Source organism: Apteryx rowi, unplaced genomic scaffold (genome assembly GCF_003343035.1).
Source record: "Apteryx rowi isolate R43461 unplaced genomic scaffold, aptRow1 scaffold_106, whole genome shotgun sequence".
In the NCBI taxonomy this organism is placed as follows: domain Eukaryota; kingdom Metazoa; phylum Chordata; class Aves; order Apterygiformes; family Apterygidae; genus Apteryx; species Apteryx rowi.
In genome coordinates this window covers 175,402-199,691 of record NW_020447264.1, presented here as the reverse complement: position 1 = coordinate 199,691, position 24,290 = coordinate 175,402, and the positions used below count along the sequence as shown (strand labels likewise).

Sequence of the window (24,290 nt, the reverse complement as noted above, 5' to 3'; positions counted from 1 at the left end):
GGATACGCTGCCCCCAAAAGCGGATATATTGAGTTTTAATGCTTCCGCCRTGCAACTAGGATTCGCGGCAAGACAACCGTGCGGTTCTGCATTCTGCAAGAATTAGAGACAGCAACGAGTATGGGAAAGCCGTGCTGGCACGCGCCCATCGCGACACACGTGACTCTGCCTTGCAACCCAAGCATTCGGCTCACCCGAGGCTCGCTTCCCCAAGGGTTTAGCTAGAAGTGATGCGGAAAGTTAAAGCACATGCCACGGCCGACAGCGTGGGAGGACACGGCTGGCACCCCAAGACCAGCACGCCGCGGTTCTGCTCCCCGTGCTCCAAAGTGCAACATAACCGCTGCCCTCCACCCCAAAAGAGGGACTGGAGAGCTTTTTCGGACCGTGCTGTAAYGGTATCTCAAGGAGGCAAAGCTACTCTTTCCCTCCTGTGAGGACACATGTAACAGGACTCGAGAAATGTCAGCAAAACGGGATCAGGTAGCGAGGAAAATCGGAAAGGCAAACACTGCTCTGCCAAAAGCCAAAGGAGCCCAGGGCAGTGCTGGGAAACATCAGCTTCCAGCCCTGCTTCGCGGGGACGGCAGGGGGTGTGGGACGTTAGCTGGAACGAGCTCAGCACTGTTCTTCCAGGGCCGCCAGAGCAGCACAGCCTGCTGAGGCTGCCTGGCTCGTTACACGGGATAAAGGGGGTGCTGCTGTACCACGGGCGCTGCGTTGGGGAGACCATGCAGCCAACACTGGTATGGGCATCATCACAAGTCCTTCAGCAAGGCACTGTGCACAGGGGATGTATCTCCACAGTAAGGGCTCATCATCTGAACATGGGACATGGGAGAGAAGCTGATGACGCTGCACAAGAGAGGAGACCCAGCACAGTGTGAGGACATCATTGAAGACCAGTGGCCTACACACATCCCAACCAGAAACCTTTGCTGGTCAGCAGAAGCTGGACAGGCAACATCAGATCAACTGGACAACGAGTCAAATTGAACAGCTAGTGATGGATATCCAAAAACCACAGGCAAGAGAGCCAAAAGAAATCAGAAACCAAATCAAAAGTCACCCACCGTGAAGGAAAGGAAGGGACAAGACAGGGAGGTCAACGTGGCCAAGTGATCTGGAGCGCAGGATCTCAATCTCCAGAAAGGGCAGTGACCAGAAGAGAGATGGTGGCTTCTCCTTCTCCCAGGCATGAGGATATATAGATGAGCGCAGCCATAAGACATGGAAGGTGGCAGGAGGACAGTAGCATCCAATGGATCAAAAGGCAACGGGGAAACAGCAACGGCACAAAGCGATTTTCACTTTACGCCGGGGGAAGTGGCACTTCCGCCCCATACAGCGCTCGAGCATCACCCAATTTCACAGCCTGAATCACCCATTTAGCACCACAAGGCAGAGCGACTCACTGGTGTCTACKCATGTGGACACATGCTGAGGACCCGACTCGACCCCACGCGGCTCCTGGCTTAGTCCRCTCAGACTTGCTCCAGGCCAAGGGATGGAAAGAAAAGGAAGAAGAAAACAAAATTAAGACACRCAAACTAATCCTCTGCTGACGAGTCTTTTCTCTTCCACTGAGCTGGCACTTTCTCTGACAACTGTTATATTATATTATCTGTTCTTTATTTATTCATAGCGCTGGAGGGGTAGGACTGTCCCTCAAGAGGACCTGCAAAGTTTTCTGAAGGAAATATCTGAGTTTCTGCATCAGTGCCAGACTCCATTTGCAGACAGGTTACTTTTCTTTTAAACACTCRCGTCATTATTTTACAAGAAAACCGCTCAAAGTGGGTCAGTGCTCAACTCCCCCACCACAAGGSCGTAGAAACGCAAGATCAGCTGCTACGCACCAGCCTTGCAGAAAGACTTGTTATAAAATGACTTTGTCTCTCCACGAGAAGGTCAACTGTGGTCCCCACCAGCAGTTTTGTGCACCCGGCGTCTCCCACTCAAGGCCCTGGGCTGCACTGTTAATTCCTTCGTTGGTGTTGGGGCAAGTCCTCACRCACCTTGAGGAGGCTCCAGGTCAGGCACGCTGCTCTGGCTGAGCCGTCACATCCCACTCACGCGAACAAGGGTGTTTCATATCCCTGCCTTGCGGCCCACGCTCAACGGCATTTGTGTTTGCCCTATTTGCCCTGCTCCACCTGCGAGATATTCTCCCTTCAGTGGAGTGACCGGTTTTGCAAGGAAGAGCATGTGTAATRGCAGAGAGCATCCTCCTGCTACCATCATCCTCATCTACCAGCTCCAACCAAGACACGTCAGGGTGCAGTAACGCGACCACCGTATCCCTAACAAAAGAAGCCCCAGCTCTCCCGTAGGACTTTCTACAAGCCTACRGCACCCTCAACCACCAAAGACAGCTTCTGCTGCCTCTCGGCAAGGTACATCAAATCCGGACATCCTGTCTTGTTTACTGGGYGAACTGGTCACAGCCTGGCCGCATCTGCTCACACCACTTGAATCGCAGAAAAAGGCTGGGCGCAGGGTCTTCTYGATAAAAGCGACAGCAGAAGGATTGCAAAAAATTTCCAGTACCTGCTAACGCCGTYGAAACTTAGCGCGCCACTTCCTCCACCGCAACTCCTTCACGTCAACTCCTTCGGCCCTCTCCTGGCCGCGAGAGGTTTGAGCGGGGAGACGGTATCCCTGCGTGAAATCTAAGTGATGACCAACCGCAATGTCAATAGGAGAAAATGAAATTTAAGGCAAGCAAATCACAGCCTTCCCGAGCTGCGTTCCTGCAAAGCAGAGCGAGATAAGGGGGAGGAGTGAAAGGGAGAATCAATAAATCTTAACCTCATTCACAATGATCTGGAGCTCTTATTAAGTAAATTAATTTAAGTTAATTTAACTCGATCATGACTCCCGATCACAGTGATTTAGTGAGGGGGAAATTGCATTAGGAAAGGCCACACTCACTAGATAGAAGAACGGAAGAAAATTAGATCCACTTAGCAATGTGAATTAATATGGAAATAGCAGGTGTAAATTTAACCTTATCAAGAGAGTGAAAATTATCTTCATAAATTTGGAGAAATAGCCCCCAAGTTGCTTATAAATCTATTTAAAACAAAAATATTACAAAAAGTGTAGTAAAATTAATTTAAAATATACTCCCATCTATCGCCTCCAGAAAAGTCAGCAGCGGGGCGAAGTTTAATGCGATCCAGCAGCAAGGGGGGAAAGCACCTCACCGCCGAGGGATTAGCAGGGGGGACCTGCGGGACCAGCAACGACTCGCCCCATCGCTTGCATTTCCCGGGGACGTGTCCATCGCCATCGCAGCCTACCGCTTCGGGGGACACGTTTTCGGGGGACTTTGCTGGCCACATCGGTTGTTTTGACTGCCCGCTGTTTTGACAAAAGCGCTGCAAACCAGCGTTGGCTGCTAAGCAGGGATTGCAGGAGACACCCGTCAAGCCAGACACATTCCTGTCCCCAAGAACATCTCCCTCAGCTCCGCTGGTCCACACGTGCGGGATACGTGCTGCATCAGCAGCCGGCATCCCCAGCTGGGCTAGAAGCGCTGCAGGGATGATTGCTCTGTCCTTGCACAATCTTTGCTCCCAAATATCCGCAATTTAAGACAATAAGTCACGTGCAAAAAGCAGGACGCAGAGCTGTGATCGCTACTCGTCAGTGATCGGAAGTGAAGACGGCAGGACCAGGCTGCTTTTTGTAGCTCCAAATTAGACCTCGTTCAAAACAAGCTCTTTTTCCAAATAGGGAACGAGATCCAAACTTGTCTCAAAAGATGTTATCGAGCCATCAGAAAGAAGAGGAGGAGGAATCTCCCCATCCCATTTTGACGCCGCAGCTGGGACAGGGAGGGCAGATCCCTCCTGGAGCACCTGATCTCGAGCAGTTTCCAACTATCCGAACGCCTGGACTTCCCCTCCCTTCCTCAGAAAGCGGCTCCCAGCCTAACACTTCATTTCGTGTTGCACGTCCAAGAGGACGCGATCAACAGCGGAGCGCAAGGAAAAAAGCATAAAAAAGCCCAGGAGAAGCACTTGCCATGTGCTTTCGCCAGACAGTCCAGATGATTGATCACACACAACGAAGGTAATAGGCAGACCGAATACGAGATTTATTGCTTCTTGAAAATATAATTGTTTTAATTTGCTGATGGCATTTTATCAAGATTTGCCTGAAACAGCCGCAAGATCTAAACCGCGTCATTTAATGAAGTCAAAGATTAATACGGATAAAATTACTCGACAAGCGGGTGTTCTCGGCCGCTGGCGGCAGGACGGTGAGATTCCTGCTCGGGAGAAATGCCCGCGCTGCCGAGCGAGGCGGCTTGCCGGGCCCTGCGGTTCCTGCCCCGATCRCGGCCCGAAGCCCCTTCCCCTCCCGCGCCTCCCGTCGTGCTTCACCGGCTGGGAAAGCCGATTGCAGAACCTCACCCACCAACCACGAGTATGGACAAGACACAAATTCCCCTCCCAGGAATAAAACTGGGACGGTTATGGAGCGGGACGAGCCTGGCGCAGCTCACATTTTTCCCTTTCAAGGCCCCGGCGAGAGAAACGTTAAATGCGGAGAGACACTGAAACAGCAGTTTTGTCCAGATCCCTCGCAGAGCATTTCATGCTCACAAAAACCAGAGAGAAAAATCAATCTTCTCGCAGCTTTCCCAACAGAAGGGCAGTATTTGCAGCGAATGCAGTAACAGAGGGAGAACGGGCATCGTAACCACGGAAAGATGGGAGCAACCGTTCCCACGAAGGGTCCCCTTAGGGCCTTTAAATAAAGGAGCAAGACTTGCTCAGAACTGTTGGTTCAGGACCAGAGAAGGGAGATGCTTCCCAGCCAGAGGCCAGGAAGGACGAGCTCGAGGCCGACGGGGGTGAGAGCATCCATTGGGGACAATCTGCCCAACATGTTGCACTCAGCTCCTGGGCCATGGCCACACATGGGGCCTTGGGCATCGGACAGATGGCCGAGAGTAAGGAGAAGCAAGGCTGGGCTGTGGACAAACCCACTGCTAACCCGTCACCAGAAGCAATGCATCCAAACAGACGTTACGTGAACATGAGAACGTGAGAAAAAAACTTCTTTACTGTGAGGGTGACAGAGCACTGGAACAGGTTGCGCAGAGAGGCTGTGSAGTCTCCTTCCTTGGAGATGTTCAAAACCCACCTGGACGCAATCCTAGGCAACGTGTTCTAGGTGACCCTGCTTGAGCAGAGGGGTTGGACTAGATGGTCTCCAGAGGTCCCTGCAATGCTCAACCCTTCTGTGATTATCAGGGTAATTTCATACTGAAGCACATCGAGACTTAACTATGGGAGCAACTTTACATATCACCCTGGAGCTAATCTGAAAATCATTTATCCGTGAGTGTTTGCTTGGCTGCTGTTCAGCCAGCGCCCCTGCTACATTTATAAAGGTATTTCCTACTTTCCTCCCCGGCCCCCGAAGCATCTGCCACCACCAGTGACTGTCGCCGTGGGAGTGACCAGAAGCAGACAGAGTCAGTATTTTAACAGCGCTGCAGGAGAAAACACAAGGAGATTACAAGCTGTGAGAAACAAATCTTCATTTGCACACAAAATACCAGGCACTGTAATTACCAGCAGCAAATTATGAACCTCCGAGAAGCAATACAATTTAAGATTTTACCATAATATACTTGTAAATTCATGATACAAAAGCCATACTTTAAAATACAAACAAACAAACAAACAAAAAAGCTTCTATTTGGGCCAAAGAAGAAACAGAGCAATTATGTACTGGATGGTTTGGCTCTCTATCACAGCGCGACAGCAGCGGGCAAACCAGGACTCTATCTGGCAGATAAGATGCAAACATACGTTACATCGGTTCAACACAAATGCAAGATCAGGGAGTAGGAAAAAGAATTTGTGGTTTGTTTGTGGAAAGGAAAAAGCAGGGAAGTTGGCCCTGAGGACCTCAAAAGGATTTGAATGGAGGACTCTTCCTTACACCGGAGGTGGCACCTACAGGTAGAGCAGCAATCGTACCGAAGGAAGCAAAACAGACACTCTTTGAGAGGAGTTAGAGGAGATGTAGGGATCTCAGGACTAGAAAGAAGGTGGAAAGATATCAAAGATAAAGGTAGAAGGTGAAGAAGGAGTAGGAGGAAGCTCAGGCAAGTTACTGCAGCCTTATGTCCGAGAGCTCCCTGTGCTACCAAGCGGGAGACGCTAAGCTGGGGTCAAACTGGAGCTCACGACATTCCCATCTTCTTTGCATTCCCATTTCTCCAGCCCCTGGAACGTGAGTCACAATTTTCATAAAGCCTTCTGCTTCTAAACATCTGGACAAAGAGCAACCATTCCTCCCAAAAGGATCCCACATTTTCCATATGAGATCAGGCACTTTGAAACTGAGACCAGTATAATAAAGCCAGACTAGGAGCTTCTAAACCAAGATCTTTTGGCATAATGGGAAGAAAAAACAGACTTAGCTTTAAATTAAAAAGAAATAACAACTGTTTTGAAAATAAACAATTGCTTTTCTTTCTTTAAGTCTGTTTTCCTAGTACTTTGCCTCATCACCCTCAAGTTTTCCAAAAAACGATCCTCCACTCAAATACAAACCTTTGTGAAACTCTGAGCCAACTTCACTTAGTGCAGGGAAAAAAACGAGCAAAGTTAGGCTTTAAAAACAACCATGGCAATCTTTGCCTCTCCATAAAAGTCAACACACGCCATAAAAACAGTCAATCCTTGGAGTACTGTGTAAAGACAGAAAGGAAATAACCCTTGGAAGAAACCGCCCTGAGCAGASCGTTGATGATGTTAACCGTTGTAGCTGCTCCACCAGAGGAGCTGATGGTAGGGGACAGTCCCCAGCATCCCCCAGCTCTGCGGGTCTGCTACACTGAAATGAAGAAAAACAGGCAAGGCCGTACCAGAGTAGAGCCAAATTCTCCTTACCCAGCACGCTACCTCTGAGAAATCAGCATTTCAGGAGGAGGAGGATGCCAGCAATGTGCAGATGTGGAATAACCCGCTCTCAGCCTTATCTCAGGAATAGCCAGGATCTGAGTTACAGTCAAAACCATGAGTTCTGATAGCCCCATTTTTAACAGCATCAGTTATCATGACACCCCGTGTTCATGCACAGTTTCCAGATTTTGCCTTGGGCTCTGAAATGTTCTTTGGTTACATGCTCCGTTAGATAATTACGGGTCTAGTCCAGTGACCTGGAGGTTTGCTGAAGTGCCTGAAGGTAGAGCAGCAGTGTCCCCAGCACACGTCTCAAACCAAGCAGCTGCAAGGAGGGATGACACCGATATATCAGCTGGGCCCAAGGGGCCTGAGGGCCTCGGGCCACCACAGGCTCTCCTCAGAGGCCTCCCCTAGCCCTGCTGCCTGGCCACACTGCTAATGGGGAGCAAGCCAGAGAGGGATTTTAGGCACATTGTGAGCTCTCCAACTGGCAGAGTCTCCAGTTGACACAAATGTGACTGCAATTAACTTGTAGCTGAAATACAGAAGTCTCCACACTCAACTCAAGAAGACTCAGAGGGCGGTACAAGAAGTCCACCACCATCGCTTGCTACCGCAGCTGTGGCGCCCTTCTCGAGCATGCTCCATCCATCCAGATAACACATGAAGCAGCAGGTCTGCGGCTGCACTGACCACCTGAGCAGTCCTCTGCCTCTAACACGCTTTTCATAAGCTCCTTCTTAGCACCAACGTGCGTGATAATGTTACGGAGAGGAGGGCAAGCCTGGTCTGGGTAGCAGGCTTGACCCATGCTTCATCGACAGGACCCGTCTACCTCCAAAACAGGCAGCAAGTTTCCGTAAGTCGGCTGTAAAGAGCCGTATGCATTTACTCAGCTTCCTTATAGCTTATTTAACTGGTTCATGGAAACAATTAATTCAAATGGGGAATAAATACGAAGTAACAGACTGTGATAAGCTGTTTGCCACCAGCTCGACTCAGGCTAACATGATTACTAACAAGATTTTACACTTTAAGTCAATAAATTCTGCACAGAAGCAGCTAAACAAATAGAGAAATTAAGCAATTCCTGTGACTAATATACAACAGGAATAGAACAGAGCAGTGTGGTTCAGCCCTTAAAGCCAACAGGTCCTAGGTCCCTACCGATTGCATCGGCAGCACCGTTAGGAGAGTTACCTGGATGTTGCAAGGCGCCTCGTCTTCCAGGCGGGAACAGGACTGTTGAAGGACGATAACGAACCCATGGAAGAAACCACGTTCTTCTTCACTATCCTGTAGCGGGTCTTTATCACCTTGCTGCCCGGGGGGCTCCGTACAAAGTGTAAATTGGCACCTGCAAGACAGCAGACAGGAAAAACGAGCCTGAAATTGAGCTGAGGAGGAGAAGTTGCAGATGGGACAAGAGACCCACCCGACCTACGTCCTAGGGAGTAGCTCGGCTGGTCCAGCTTCAGCCAGCAAAAGGATCCCCCACCCAAGGGCTTAGGAGGCAACGCAGCATCAAGCATGGCAACACCAGAAGTGCTCAGAGGGGCTTGAGGGTGTTTGACTTCATCAGAGCTGCATCAGGGGAGACCATCAGCTGCTGCAAATCAGTATTTGCAGGCTCAGATTCCAGGCTCAGCCTGCTTCCGACAGACCGCAGCCCTTGGCGGCATCCGAGCGCGTTTGCAGACAATACCTTGATCCCCGACATCTCCGTTCAGACCAGATTTATGCATTTAATCATTCCCATTTTCATAACATTTGGCAATATGATCCGCATGCCGGTCTATTCTGCTGAATGCTTCATGCAATTAACAGATATACGTTTGACTCTGGTTTTCCTCCGCTTGATAGCTAGCAATTTTTTTCCACGGCTTTAAGGAATGCATCTAATTGCCTGACTTTTATAACATACAGCTATAACTGCCCAGATAATTAAAGCTGACACTACATGCTGAGACTAAGTCTTCTGGTTTTATAACTGATTTAAAGGGCCGGCTGTTTTTCTTGGAGATACTCTAATTAAAATTATGGCAAGGTTCAGAGGGGAAAACCGGAATCATTATTTTCCCTGAAAACGTCGTACCCGTCCCACGTTGCAAGAGAAGGGAGAACGGCRTTGCTTCCCAGGTAAACCGATAATAAGCACGGCGCCTAAATGCAAAAAAAACCCAGCAACCACGTTTCAGAGCCGATTTCGTGCCCTGCGAACAGATGGAGCAGCTTTCCCCTCCCCGCCGCGGTGATAACGGCTAGCAGTTAAACGCAGGGAATACTTTTCCTTCGTGTCCGTTTGCAAACAAGCCGGTGCCTCACGTTGGGCTCCGGAGGGATAAAACCCAATAAAACCCAAGCAATCGCTTTCCCGCCGCCGGGATAAAACGTGCGAGGCGCCTGGGAGAAATAGCGGGGCCCGCGCCRCAATCCAGCGCAGCGGTTCCCGCTCGGATGAAGCTTTCGAGCCCGGCRTGCCGCCGCCGCCAGGGAAAATTAATGAAACCGGCAGCGCTCTGCGGTGCGCGGGAAATAAGGGCGCTTTTAAGTCACCGTTAAACGTCTAACGCACCCAAAAGCCAGGGGGTTAACGGCAGCGTCTTCAGGAGCTCTTGGCAAATCGGACTTAAAAAGAATTAAATAAAACAAAGTTTATTAATCAAATGCTCCCTGGGATGAAGGAAGGAGGATAAGAGAAACCAACTTCTTTCTTTTTGCACTAAAAGCTCTTCGCTACCCAGATATTCAGCCTTTTTACCAGATATTTAGCCTCCCTTTCTCCAAAGAGACGGGATTCGAAAAACGCTTGCAAACACAGCAATTAGGAAGAGAGAAAACCAGTACGCGACTGCGGGCGTTAAGCAACGGGGAGGAAACGCGGGCTTCTTCCGAAGTTTCCCGCGCTCAGAACTACGGGGAAATGACGGAGAAAGGCAGCGCCGTGGACGCGGCGACTGCGGCCCGAAAGACATCAAGACCCGAGAAACGTGCCGTTCGGGTCACTGCGAACGTCCGGAGCTTTAAAAGCGAGGAAAGAAAGAGGGGGGAAAAAAGGACAGAAAGCAAACTAGGGTGTTGTTTTGGTTTTTTAATCACACTGTTTCCCTGCCCGGGAACTTTTGCATTAGGCTAAAATTTGTCGGGGCTGCATCGTCGCATGGATTCACGAGCCTCTCCAAAGAGCTCGCTTTGCTATTATTACTTGCTAGCGGAGGGGTTTTGTGTAGATAATCATGTTATTTAGATAGGCTGGTGGTTTAATTCCCTTCATTACAGGCTCCCAGGGCTGCAATTTTTTCTTTTTTTTTTTTTTTTTCGCTCTCCGCATGATGTATTCCCCGCGGCACGTTTCACTCAAATCAAACACTTTCCGCTTTTATTGCAAACAATACCCCGGCGTCCCCCGTTATCAGCCCCGCGCACGCCGGCCCCGCGCCGCGCGCGGAGCCAGAGGTCACTTCTAATGACTAATCGATCTCATTAGCTTTCCTAATTAAAAACTTTACGGCCGCACGGGAAGACAAACTGCAAGAAAAAAAAAAAAGAAAGAAAGAAAAAGAAGAAGAAAAAAACCCGCTTGCAACATATTTGAACGGGATATGAGCCCCATTTATCAGCCGGCGCCGGGCACCGGTGCTGCTGAGCTGGTGCTTTGCTCCGAGCCGCCGCGCCGTCGGAGCCCGCGGAGCAAGCGAACGGGGATAAAAACCTGGAAAAAACCTCGGCTGTCTCACCGCTGACCCAGAGACGGGCACCGCGCTGCTGGAAAAGCCTCGGCAGGGCGCACAGGCACGCGGTGCGGCTCGGCGGCCAAGCGCAGGAAACGCCGCGTGCTCAGCTCACGCCTTCTCCCTCCGTCCTGAACCACCTTGCACTTCGATTCTGCATCTTCCCCAAAGAAACGGGGTTTCGACATTGGAAAGCGATAGCCTTCTCCCCATTTTTTTTTTCTAAATACAAAGGGGAAAATTAGCGTTACCCGCGAGAAAGTGGATAAAAGGTTTTAAACTTTGCTCCAAACCACGGCTGCATCCCTATGCCAAGCCGAAATCGGGACGGAGGGAACGATCTGCTTTTACGCACGACTAATCTTTTATCCCTACAGCTCTCGTCCAACTCTAACCTCTATTTCTATTAGGGCAGCGCGCAAACACCTCCAACGACAAGCAGGGCACCGCGGCGTGGGAAACGCCACCAAAAGCCCCATTTCTCCTTTTTTAGGAGGCCGCGTCCCAAGCGCTCCAGGAAGCCTCAGGCCCCATCGGCACTGCAAGCTGGTGACTCGCTGAGCACCGAGGATCACTACCGGCACGCAGAGCCCAGCGTGCTTTCCCTCTGCCCCTCCGGAAAAGGTGCTTGGCCCAGCAGGCTTCAGACATCCAGGGAATTTGCCGTCTAGTCAAGAAGGGGTTCAGGAGGATCTCAGGTAGCTTTGCCAGATATGCTGCAAACCAAGGAAGAAGCTATTTTGCGCAGCAAGCAATACAGCGGGAACGCATCCTCCATCCCAATTTTTTCATAGCGTGAGAGGGACCCCGGGGAGCCGCACGGACATCGCAGACACCACCGGGACGCATAGCGCAAGAGCGTTGAAACGGCCGACGGCTGGGAGCTGCAAAGACAGCGGACAAGCTGGCGCACTGGACGCTAGAGCTGCGCTGGCCATCGCTGCTCGACAGGACGGCGCTGGGAGGCGGGCGAAAAGACGCGGGCGACGAAACCGCGGTCCAAGCGGCTCCTTGAAACCGTTGCTAAAACCAGGAAAACTCCCAAGCGCCGCCCTGATCTCTGCACTTCCTTGGTGGTGACCCCGCAGGAGTTCAGCAGATGAGTGAAAAATGGGTGGCAGACGTGGGGCTTGCAGCCAGAAGTGACCCCACCAGTAAAGCCCTTGTGGGACCCACCAACTTCGAGGGTGCACCAGATCCCCGCCTGCTGCAAAAGCTCTGCGCGGAGGGCAAGGACAGATTGGGGGGGTTTTGGTTCCCCCAAAATTGCCCTTTCGCAGCACTCACTCTCAGCTAGGCATCTTCTGCTTTGTGCTACATGTTCTCCTACAGCTGAGGAGGCAACGTTTTCCCAGCGATTCTTTGCTGGTGAAACGCTTGGGACCCGAATTTTTTGTAGAAAAAAAGTTCATCTCTAAAGAGAAGGGATGTTGTGGCGTCAGAACAGGAGGGGAACCTAGAAATCCTGGAAGTTAAACCTCGAAATCCCATCTCTTCTCCTATCTTAGTCTTCCCACCTGAGAAATGGGTGGCTTGGCTGAGACGTGCTTTAAGCCACATTTCTTTCAGGGAAAGCAAAAGAAAATAACATTACAGAAACGCCGCTTTGCTGTTGGGTCTGTTACAAAACTTTGCGAGGCGCTTAGAAGATGCGACGTGCCACATACGTATTTTTTTTCTTTTTCCCCCAAAAATCCAGTAAATTGTGAAGCGTTGCGTCACGTAAGCAGGTTAAGAATTTTGCTATTTTTTTAAAAGGAAAAAAAGAATCCCAAACATCTTCCCAAGCTGTTTTATCATTTAAAATCCCTCTGTCTGAACTGAAAGCACTGAGGAGTGATGGGTTTTGCAGGAATTTATGGAAGCAGCGCTCTGCTTTCAGCCAACAACCACAGCTGAAACCCATCAGGGAGACAAGAAGCAGCTCCGGGCGTTGCAGCAAACACAGGTGATGCCAGGTCCAGCTTAACTGATTAAGGAGCAAACGGCCTTAACAGCACAGCCAGATCCGGGGGTTTAATCCGAATAAAGTTTCATCACCGCTCGGACACCCCTGGCTCGACTGCGACTCGTTTTGGCGTCGCGCGTTACACCGGAGACTCCTGCAAAACGCCAGCCCCGAGCGGCGCAGCGCGGACGGCTTTTGTTCCCGATACCGGCTCGGCCAAGTCCCCGGAGTTAACAAAAGGCTCCGGGATTACTGTAATACTGTTAGGAATTCAGTGTGAAAGCAGACACCAGTATTAGGGGGTGATTATCACAGAGCACGTTCAATATGTTCGCGCAGAACGGCACAGCAAGAGGTTAATTATATTGCTCCCGGAATCTGCTTCCGAAAGGACCAGCCGTGGCTTGCAGAGGGGGAATTTAATTTTCACACTCATTCAGTTCTGAGCTCTTCCGAGAGAGGCGGCTATTTACGCCAGCATGTAAACGACGGTTTATGACGGCGAACTGCTGCTTAAGAGGAAATAAACCCAACGGATCAAAAGCGCTTTTACCCGCGACCCCAAGCAAGGCGGCAACATTCGCCGAGGACAACGGAAGCACCGGCTTTGCCGCTGAAGGGTTTGGAGGGGCTTCAAGTGCCTTCCCGCAGTTGCCCAGCACGGCCGTCGCTTTCATCTGGAAACGTTTGGGGAATTAATACCAAATCCGCTTCACTAATTCCGTAGGCCGAGCGGAGCGCGGGCAAGGACGAAGCTAGTGCAACTCATCAGGCATGACAGTACGTTGGCGAGGTGGCACTGGCTGGAGATGAGCTCTAAGGAGACACTCAGTTTAGCAGGGAATGTATTAAAAATGCACATATAGTACTAAAATGGACGGCGCGCACCAAATATCATTTCAGTTTTGCAACCAACTTCCTGGTTTTAAGCAAAAAGAACAAGACTTCTGGTTCACGGAAACGCGGGAACAGTGGGGAGAGGATTTTCCCAGAGAGCTGGGCAAGGAAGGTCTCAAAAACTCACCAAGCCAGAGTTCATCAGCTCTTGAGAAGACCAGAGATAGTCTCAGGGAAACTGGAAACTCTGAAACCTGGTTGTAACGAGGTCCATCCTCCTGAAAAAGGGTGCACTCCTTAAAGGTATTCATTCCTAAGTTTAAGGACAGTGGAGAGGAATCCCATTTTCCTAGCTGCAGGGCACAGACCGAGCAATAACACTTCCAAAACCAGCTTCAATTAGGAGCTTTTCATTTAGTTTTTTTGGCAACAGTCTGACTCGGAGCATGGCGCCAACCCACAAAAGGAACGGAGTAAAATCTTTACAGGATGGGAACTGGAATTACACTTGATTGGAGGGTTTTCTTCCAGATGTCAGATGGAGTCTAATCGTCCCTGGTGAGATGCAGCTCCCCATTCACCGAGTAGCTCGGGATCCAGTTCAAAAGCATCGCGATTCTCAAAAAATTTCCCGATTTCTCTGCTCAACACCAGTCCGGCCATTAGGCAAGTCCAAGTAGCGTTGTCCTGCACGAACATACTTCTGGGCCTCAGCCCTGGAGGACAAGGGCCCTGGACCCTTCAGAAGCTCGCACCCGCCTTCACACCAGTGCTACATCGCAAAAAACTCTTTCAGCTGATTTCTGTTGGGATTACCGAATCCCCAAAACGATTTGAAGAAGAGATGTAACACAGAATGGGATACGCAGGCATAAATCGTTTTTCCCCGTTTAACTTCTTCCCTCTGTCTAGAAGCCCTCAGCATCTGCAACATCCCACACCCCCCGCAGAGTCCGGTCCTGGTTAAAGCTTCTCCAGCCGCCAGGGAGGACCCATCACGCTAATGCACGCTAACATCCTCACACCCTGAAGCAGAACATAGGGGACATTAGTACAGTGGTTGCATTGGGATTGTGTGTTTTAAAGGCCATTAGACAGCGACAAAGCTCACACAACACCGCAAAGGAAGTAACAGCGTCTCTCGCTCCCTATTTAAAAATAATCCAGAGGTTTCGGAAAGCCTCACCACGCACAGAGAAGGCACGTGGGAATCAGGTGATCCCTCAACTCCAGAGAAGAAGAATGTAGGGAAGAAAAGCAAGGAGGAGAACATCCGGGGAAGCAGGGCGACGAAACRGCAAGGACAGTACTGTCAGCTAGGAAACATCATCTGCAAGCGCGGCAGGAGGAAAGGGAAGGGCAGCAGGATGAGAAGCAGCAGCCAAGAAAAATCACAAAGCTCCAAGAAATTCCCTGGAAAAACGCTCTTACAGAAGACCCAGGAACACCCAGCCACCTCCAGAAAGGCCTGAAGACCTGTGCTCCCCTTGCAGTTTGTTGCTGCGTTGGACGAAGAACAAGTTCAAGCAAAGGAAGAGCCACCCACCACACAAAGCTGCTACTGCTGGGGACCCTTTCTCGTCTCCGCACTAGGGAACGGCACTGCAACACCTCCTTCGCACAAAAGCCAGGGGAAAAGACATCACCGTGCGTTTCCCGTTGACTGGGTTTCCAACCTCCACAGTGAAGAAGCCCTGAAGGGCAACAGGCTGCTCTGCAGGGAGGCGTTGGGCGGACCAAGGGCTGGATTTTCCCGTGCTCGCTACCGTTTAACGGGAAATTTCAGCAGCACACAAAAGGCAGAATATAGCTGGATTTGGGGATGGCCTCAACAAATTCACGGTCAAGCTCGCAACTCGGAATAGGTGAGTGGCAAAAATCACAGAGCCGTCCCCGGCGAAACCGTTCCTCTCGCCAGCACCTCCCCTGTGAGTGCCCTCCACCAGCTAAGAAGCTCCCCAGTGAGAGCATCCGCACGTATATTCACACCGAGAAAGTCGGTAACACAGAGATTTAATTCATCTGTCTCTCAGATCCACCTATCCATCTTTCTGATCAATCCACCCATCTGTTTAATCTCTCCAGACTCCTCCGCAATCTCCTCTGCCCATCCGTCCGTGTCCTGTCTACGCAGACGGCACGATGTAGGCAGCCGGCTACGGCAACCGTCGTTCCACGTTTGTTCGCCACTAGAGATCCTACCGAAACGCTTCTGATATTTCCGCAAGCTTCTGGTGCCCCCAGAGCTCTCCCAGATGCAGCGTTTTATGAGGAACAGGGAAAAATCGAACCTTTTAAAAACGTGTTGCCACAAGTTGAGAACATCGGGCACGTGAAAGCAGGAGACAGAGCGCGCTTGCTCGTTCCAATGGGCATCTCCACCATGGACCCGGGCTGAAGCCACCCTTCCCCATTTCCACACGAGGCAGAGATGCAAYGTATGAAGGAGGTTTATCGGATCTGGTTTGTTCGGGGGGTTTTGCTCACCCCACCTGCCACCATGGCACTAAGGGTGCTCAGGGCCAGCGTCCTCATTTAGGAAAGGAAGTTTCCCATCCACAACTCGTGCCGGGGCGGCAAAGGCCCTCTCCTCCCCCAGAGAGGAGGACTGAATCCAACAAATGCCACAAAACCCAAGCAGGTTAGAGACTCTCCGGCCTAATGGTGAAAATCCTCATGACGACGTGAGTACCAATTCCCTGGACTGCACCGCTGGGGAATTTTTTTTTTAATCGTACTAAATTAGGCATGTAAATCTCGCGCTGAAGATTCATGATGTATGTCTCCTGGTCCTCAAAAGGCTAACACTGATTTAAYGCACGCAGATCTTTACTGATGATTGGTAGCCCATTACCCGCCCGGCGTCAGCACGTTGTACATCACGGCGTGCACTCGCGGTCCTCCATCTAGCAGGAAACCGTTGGCTTGCAGGATTTTGCGTCCCTCGCAGGCGCAGATTCCCAGCACTCTGCAGACCGGCGCAGGTGAGTTATCTGCCCTCGCAATGCGAGCGGCTGCTCTCCAAATATTTCTGCTGTGCGTTTCGCAGGGCTGCCCGAACGACTTGGGTGGCAAGACCAACTTTTCCCTTCCTGAGCAAGGCTCACCGCTTTCTCGCCTCCCCGCACAGCCGCAAGTGCCTGCAGGCAGGCGGATGCCTTGCAGTGACAGGCTGGGTTTAACGTGGCACCTCTCAGTCCAAAGGCAAGGAAAGCACTTCCCGGAGATTTACAGTCACTCAAATCTGAAGCAGGAGGCTGATGGATCAGACCACCTTCTGCAGCTGGGCCACGAAGGACAGGACTCGGATACAGCCATCTGCCCCGGCGTCTTGGCTTCCCCCTCCATAGCGAGGGGCAGAGACGCACCAACGGATCCCAGCAAAGTCCTGCTGGTGGAAGGAGGACATCATCATGCTGCCTTTTCTCCGTTTAGCTGAGAAGGTGTGTGGTCCTCGGGGCTCCTCACCCGCCCAGCACCGCATCTTGGCTCCGCCACGTGCCCATCGCTCCGGCATCCCGCCTCCAGCGGCTGGCACGAGGTCCCGGACCGCCCCAGCCAAATGCAGCCGCACCGGCAGAGCCGGCGCGTTATCCGTGCCTCCGCCGGGATCACCGAGAGGTGGTCGCAGTTAATATACTAACCACACGTTTCCCTGCTAAAGCCCCAGTTAAAGAGCCCGAATGGGTCTCTGGAGCATTGGGCCTTGTTCAAACACAACCCGTATTATTATAACAAAAAAAGGGCTTTTGTTTCTCCCCCCCGCTTCCTTCGGCGAATGATTATTAATGGATTTCCAGGAGCCTGGGCCATTCCTCTAAATGAGCCCGGGGACGGCAGCCGAGGCAGAAGGGAGGCTGATAAATGCCCTCGTCCCCCCAGCCGCGCGGCGGGAGCTGCCAGGGGCTCTCGTCCTAACAAGCTGCAGCCGCAAGACGACTGGAATAACAAAGTGTGCATTTTTATGAGCCTAATAAATCACTCCACTTTTCCTCCTCTTGATGGTTTGCGGCGCTCCGAACCCCGGCAAAAGCCCGGCTGCAGTCAGAGGGGGTCCGCGGATGTGGCGGTCGCGGCCGCGCGCAGGAGGGGAGGCCGAGAGCGCGTGCCCGGCGGCGCGTTCCCTCGCGCTGGTGCTTTAGGGATGACTTTTTTTTTTTTGCTTTCCAAGTTAATGAGGAGGCGTTTGCATCCGTTAGGCGTTCCCCTGCCTTCAAAGCCGCTTAGCAAACKGGAGAGCAGGTTGCTTTTCCCCGGCTTTTCCCCTTCCCGAGTCTCCCTTTAGAAAGCACCTACCCCAGCTCCTATATCCATGGGAAAAAACTTATATAAACTCCATGGGAACGGAGGAGAACTTTGCAGCTAGCAGGGTTGTTAAGCTCCTTTTAACTCTCCTCTCTTTTCTAAACTTTTTATATAAAACGGGCAAAGAACGCGCTCCGGTTCCATGCAAACAGGAGGCAAAAGGTTTCGAATTTGCTTCCAAGTCGCTAGCACCGCGTGCGTGCCAACACGCTTGCAGAGCGAAACGTCTTGCAGGAAGATGTTTCTTCCAAGATGTTCCCAAAAACACCGAGTTCAAACCCTGACAAGCAAAGAAAGTTAGGACTTTGCTCTCCTCATCAAAAAATTCTCAAAATCCCCAGCGCGGCGACCGGAGCCAAAGTCAAAGACGCTCGTCGGCAAGTTCTCCGAGAGCCGAGCGCGGCCCCGATCCCACCGTCCGAGCAAAGCCCGGAGCCGTGACAGCTCTCCTTCCCGAAGGAAGGAGGGCACGGCAGCGGGGAAACCTGCCGTTTTCGTCATCCGCCCCCTGCCCCGTCCTTTAACCCAGTCGAGGGGTTCCTCCCGCGCGCGGCTTGTCGTCGGCTTTTCCCCGGCGCGGCGCCGGGGAGGGAATTCATCTTTGACAAACATTTACCGATTATCAAATCACAACTGCAGCCGCAGACAGGGGCAATAAGTCACTTTAAGCAGCCGTCCGTACTGCAGTCGGCAGAGTTTGGGCAGCTCCGCGATGACAAATAACTCCTGTCAAAGCCGCGTGTTCCCGGGCGCTCCGAATCYGTGTTCCCTGTTGTTCCACACTACCTGGTGTTTAATGACAACACTGTCAGACTAAGACGAAGCCTCTGCGCTGCGGACTGTCAAAGCCCTATTAGAGGAAAGATTGAGACCCTACTCTTCTTAAACTCACTCAAGCAACACAACCCGCTAGTTTTTATAATTATGGTACGAGGGCCATCGATCGCAGGCTGACACCTAACCTATCTGTATGAAATGGGAGTAGTTTGCTGGGTGACAGTTGCTATAGATTATTGTGGGTGGGTTTTTTTTCCCCCTCTTTTATCCATCGCTCTACAAAGCCGAAAATGGATGGGAAAGGAGAAGGGAAAAGCGGGCGCCGTGGCTTAGATGACTTCTCCATCCCAGCTGTTTAAGCGTGCAAGGGCTTTGGAGGTTTGTCGCTCTCGGGTTGCTTCGCCGCGCAGGGAGGAACCCATCCGCTTGCTCCGATCCGCGCACGAGCCGCAGGCAGATCCCACCCAGAAGCATCTCACCCTCCCGACAGTGCTTGGGGAATAAGTCCTTGTGGGGAAGTGCTCCCGCAGGCAGAGCAGGGAATCACGGCTCGACGGGCAAGGTAGACCCAACCCGCTCAGCTGGCAGAAAGCGATTCTCCGACGCCAGCCCTGCAGGCAGCTCTCAGCACGCGGCATCCTCGACGAGCAGGAAAAGGGACGAAGCCTGTGCTAGCTCGGTGCATGTTTATCACCTGGGTGCTCCTTCCCTTTCCTAAGTGCAGCCGAAGAGAGAAGATCCAACGAGTCAAGACTCGGGCTGAACGTTGAGTCAAAATAGCGTATTTGGGGAAAGAAGCACGTCGGAGACGTGCACCGCGGGAACCGGCCCCGAAATCATGCCGCAGACAGGGCGCAAGGTGCAAGAGGGAAAAAAAACACTGTAAAAATAGCAACTTTAAACCCCACCGGCCTCAGGAGAGCGCTGTGCTACCCGGATGCGAGGGCTATGCCCAGGCTCTAGCTGGTCTACGCCACCCTCGAAAGCCCACTTCACGTTGTCTGCTTCCCCCAACTACTAACAGAAAGCAACACACAGGATCTCGACACCGCCGAGGGCTGCAAGGTTTAATTTCCTTTTAAATGCTTGTTAACCTTGCCTGTTTCCATTTAATACAGGTTCCGCAAAGATTAACTCAAATTCCCTCAGTTCACTTCCAGAGGAGAAGGACTGAACTACGTTTTGGGCTGGCAGCAAGGACAAGAAAAGCCTTCTCCCCAACCAGCGCAAGGTGAACTCTCCCCTCTGCCCTGCRGATGAGCTACCAAAATCTCGAGGAATAAAGGAAACAAGCCATAGTCAGAGGGAGCTTGGAAGCTACTTTTGAGCCATGAAAACTGATGGAAAGGGAAGGGAGATACAGAGCGAAGGAGGCACTCAGCTGTACCAAGGGAAACTCAGGCKGGAGAAGAGGAACTGTCTCCCAAAGACCAAATCCGGTTTGCTGTAGTGGCTCCCCACCTCTCTCGGCACCTCCGCCGGGATATCCATCGAGCAGACCGCAACAACACAGCACCTCCAGTTTTTGCAACCTCTCTCCAAGAAAGTTTGGTTTACTAGGGGAAAATCCCATTATTTGAGCTAGCCCCCAACAGAACAAATTGCACTCAGACCGGAATTTGAAGGCTCTGTTATGTCCTTCATACCAGGATCCTTTGGAGCAGTACTTTCCCACGTTTCTTCCAATCCAGTTTACGTGACGAGCAAAGGTTTTTGCTCCTCGAAAGCTCTGCTCTCCAAAACAAGGTTGGAGCCATTTAACCATCCGCGATTTTGGAAGTGGCACACACGTGGCTCGCTATCAGAGACTCAGGGCAGCGTGCACACAACCAGCAGGCGAATGCGTGCGATAACTCACATACTGGAACCTCATGAGGGTTTGGAGAGGTGAAGGGAGGAGGAAGAACATTGCTTCTGTTTTAAAAAGATATCCTCGTTTACATAGAGCAAATATCCATTAGATTACTAAAAATAAGTATTTTTTTTTTAGCCCAAACTATGCACAAGTATCATGTGGTTTATTTGCTTGTATTTCCCCATTTGGGTGATACAGGTGGGTGAGTTTGCCACAAATCCACTTCTTCTACACCCCTGAAGACCATGGCCTCATCTGCATTAGAAGGAAAAGGACCCAGTGGCATTCCATTGATACGGCAGCCCTGGATGCACAGTGTGGGGCTAGATGGCACCAAAAGACACCCAAGCCCTAACCACCGTCCCACCCCGGCGGTCAGAGCTGCAGGAACAAACGCAACCAGATCCTAACCACAACCAAACAAGCCAAAATCCTGCACCAGAGATGGACCTCTTGGGTCTGGTCCACATAAAGGGCCTTTTTCGGGAAGGGGGAGAAGAGTGAAAGAGAACTTAAACCACAGAAACATCACTACCAGACCTTCGCTTTGTTGAAGTCCACATAGGGCTTTACAGTGACCTAAATTTATTATGTTGAAAACATAACAGAGGATTGCAAGAAGGAAATATTCACTGGCAACCTGGATGGCCCCAAGTGAGCAATTCCTCAGTATGAAATGTGAAAAAAGCATCAGGCTACAGCAGATCCCATACGCATTCATTTTGATTCAAGGCCCTTACAGCCACAGTTTGTTCGCGTACCACCACAGAGACAACGGCACACAGTCCATTTAGGAGGAAAGCCAAGCTGCTGGTGGCCATTTAGGAGGAACCAAGAGGAAAGCCAAGCTGCTGGTGGCCATTTAGGAGAAACCAAAAGGAAAGCCAAGCTGCTGGTGGCCATTTAGGAGAAACCAAGAGGAAAGCTATGTTGCTGGTGGCTTTTCAGCTCCTGAAGTCAACGATAAACGATGATAAACGTGCAATAAGGAAAGCTCAAACCTGCAAGTGAGCTGGTCCCAACCAACAGCGCTACATCCAGCCTGGCACAGTCTGCAGCAAAACTGTCAAAATGAAGCGGAGAGGAAACGTTTCCATTTCCGGCTGAAAGCGCGTCAATAATCCCATCTTTACCCCACAGTCGAGAGCTTTGTGTACAGGCTTCAATCCCTGCAGCCCAAACCAGTCGTTCTTTGCTGTCCTTTCCAACAGCACGTGTCGAAGGCGGCGGCGTCTTGTTCTGTAACTAAAAACCTCTGGTAGTTCCTACCTTCTGCCTCCCATAAACACCTAATTTTCTAAACCCTGAGTGACAGGCGAGCACAACGCTTCCCTTGTCCCTTCCTCGGGATTGCCAAGCATTGTCAGTGAGGGAGAGGGAAAGGAGAACAAGAAATCTCACTTCTCCTGCCTCTGAGTTTGACAAGCAATTCTAGGCAGGGGTGGTAATATTTGATAAATTTTCATTTTCCTTTCTAGGCTGTCAGGTAATCTTTTTATTGACAGCACGACAGGGGTTTTCTGTAGTCGCAAGGAAAAAGGGCTTGTGCTCTTGCTTGTTATTAAACCAAATACACGTTTCTGAGGGAGAAACAACTACCACCCGCCTCCCTCTAGAAATAAATCCTCTCGGGATCAGCCGTGTCCTACGTAACTCCACGCACTGCATCGAGGAAGGAGGCCAGGTTCACTACGCGGAGCCCTTGGAAACTCCCCAGCACAAATTCTGAGCCATAACCACCTCTAGAACTGGGTCTCCTTTCACCACCCGAGCAACCGTGCTTCCCCCTCTCTCTTAGGCGGATAATTTTACAGTGAATAGTACTCAAATGCCAAGAGAAGCTTCTGTGGCTTAGATGTGACCACATCATTTCTAATAATACCCACCGGAGTCACAGCGAGGCGGTGGTTCCCAGACTACCATGTGAGGCAATGGGATCAAGCTCCATGTCGTGCCAGGAGTCCCACCAAACCCCATCCTCGACTGCAACGCTGCGCTGTGCTCTCCTGCGAGGGTCCACACTGACCCCAGACACGCACTACAGGAAGGTCTTGATGATCAAGGGAAGATGAACCAGGGATGAAGAGCAACCTGCTTGCTCTCCTCGCGCTTCTCCACTAAAGGAGGAGGTACCAAGACAGCCAGAGTAGAGGCAGCCGTGGGCAACTCTCTGAATTTTCCCCGGGAAGCAAGACAAGCAGGATGAACGCAACTGTGACCGTTTATACAGAAAGGGGAAAAACTGCTGTTTCTCAGAGGGATGATGACTTGTTGCAACATTCCTTAGTACATGGAGCATGACCTTCTTCTGCTCRACCCCAGGGACAGGGGCTAAGGCAACTCCACCACCAATTTCAACAGCCGTGAGTGAGGCCTGTGCCCCTACCAAGTCCCTCCACCTTACCCAGAGGCGAMTCAGCATGCACTTAAGAGTTATGCGACAGCCTGATTGACTACAGCAGCCTAAAGCACCCAGCTCCATTGGGCCCAACAGAGGAACAGCATCAACATCTTCAAGAGGAAGAATTATCAAGAAAAAAAAAATTGCAAAGAAAAGATGCCTTAGAAACGTTATCTTCTGTTCCGACTGCACTATCGGTGTCTCCCTGCAGAGGGGAAGCACATCAAGAAATACTGACCCATTTCATAGGAAGGGGACCAGTGGTTTCTCTTAGGGTTGGTCAAATCAATAAATGAAGATCATTTAAGTTATAAGAGTCTTCCCCTAAAGCCCTTTCTTTGCTATTTCATTACTGCATTTAAGGAAAGGTCACAAGGAGAGAAGCCCAAGGTGTCAGCTTCCCAGGATCATGAACATTCGATCCAGGAAAAGAAATGAAAGCAGAGCCAGAAATACCACCAATAAAGGCGCCAATGAGAAAAAGCTGCAAGAATCATATATAAAATTGCCAGGTCTCCATTTCAGCTCTAAGTACTGTTCTCAAACCTCTTGCTCTAAAAAGTAATTACAAGAGCAGGTTAATTACTGACCCAGGGAGGCGCTCACACCACCCTCCCTCCATGTGTAAGATAGGAGGACCGGTCCTCTCTACAGCCTTTTGGGAGAGAAGTGCCTCCACGGTGCGGTTCGGAGCACCTATGGGCTCAGTCAGAGCCTTGCCGGGTTTTTGCTCGTTCCACAACTGTTGGCTGCATTCTTCCAAATTCTGAAGTCCAGTAAAAGGCTAAAGACGAAGGCAGGGACTATTTACAGTTCAGTGACAGCCCACCAGTGAGTATGACTACAGTTTCCTAAAGAGCTTGAGAGAAGCAGGGTGAACAACCCCCCCCCCCCCGCCCCCGAGAGGTGCCCTCAAGAGCTTTTGAAAATCCCACTCTCCAAGCTTTAACACCAACAAGTTCATCCAAAAAGTCAGAAGAGAAACTTGGCTGCAAGCGCAAATACTAACAAATGACAACCTGACACTGTGGCAGGGCTGACACCCTCCACATTCCCAGACCAACCTCCTACTATTACCAAGCTGTTCCAGCAAAAACAACTGTCCCAGTTCACAGTGCTGTTATTTTGGGTCTCCCATCCTCCAGACCTTCCTAAGAAAACCTGTTCCTTTCTCCTTGATACATATCAGTCTAACGGTATTTTTTGCATCCTTGCCCTCTTCACCAAGGTCGTTACACGTAGTCTCAGGTCTTTGGGGCAGGAGGCCCTCTTGCAGCCTGCCTGGGTGATGCAGAGGGGTGCCGTGTTGGGTGCCGTGTTGGACGCTGGGTGCCACTCAGTGCCGATGGGTGCGGTGCAGCTGCTCCCCTACCCCAGGAGGTCCCATGCAGCCCATCTACACCACAACGGCAAGTTCATGGAGAGCAGAAGAGACTGTCACAGCCCGTTCAGGTCTTTTCTCCACTACAATAAAGGCATTTATGGACACCTCCTCCCC

General features: G+C 51.1%; 1 protein-coding gene across 1 annotated transcript in view; it reads right to left on the bottom strand.

Annotated features, from left to right (window-relative positions):
- ZC3H3 (zinc finger CCCH-type containing 3) overlaps nt 1–24,290 on the bottom strand; it is a 162,848-nt gene that overhangs the window by 83,470 nt on the left and 55,088 nt on the right. The window contains exon 5 of the mRNA XM_026069432.1: nt 8,139–8,295. Coding sequence (XP_025925217.1) covers nt 8,139–8,295 — 157 coding nt within the window. The remainder of the gene's footprint in view (nt 1–8,138; nt 8,296–24,290) is intronic.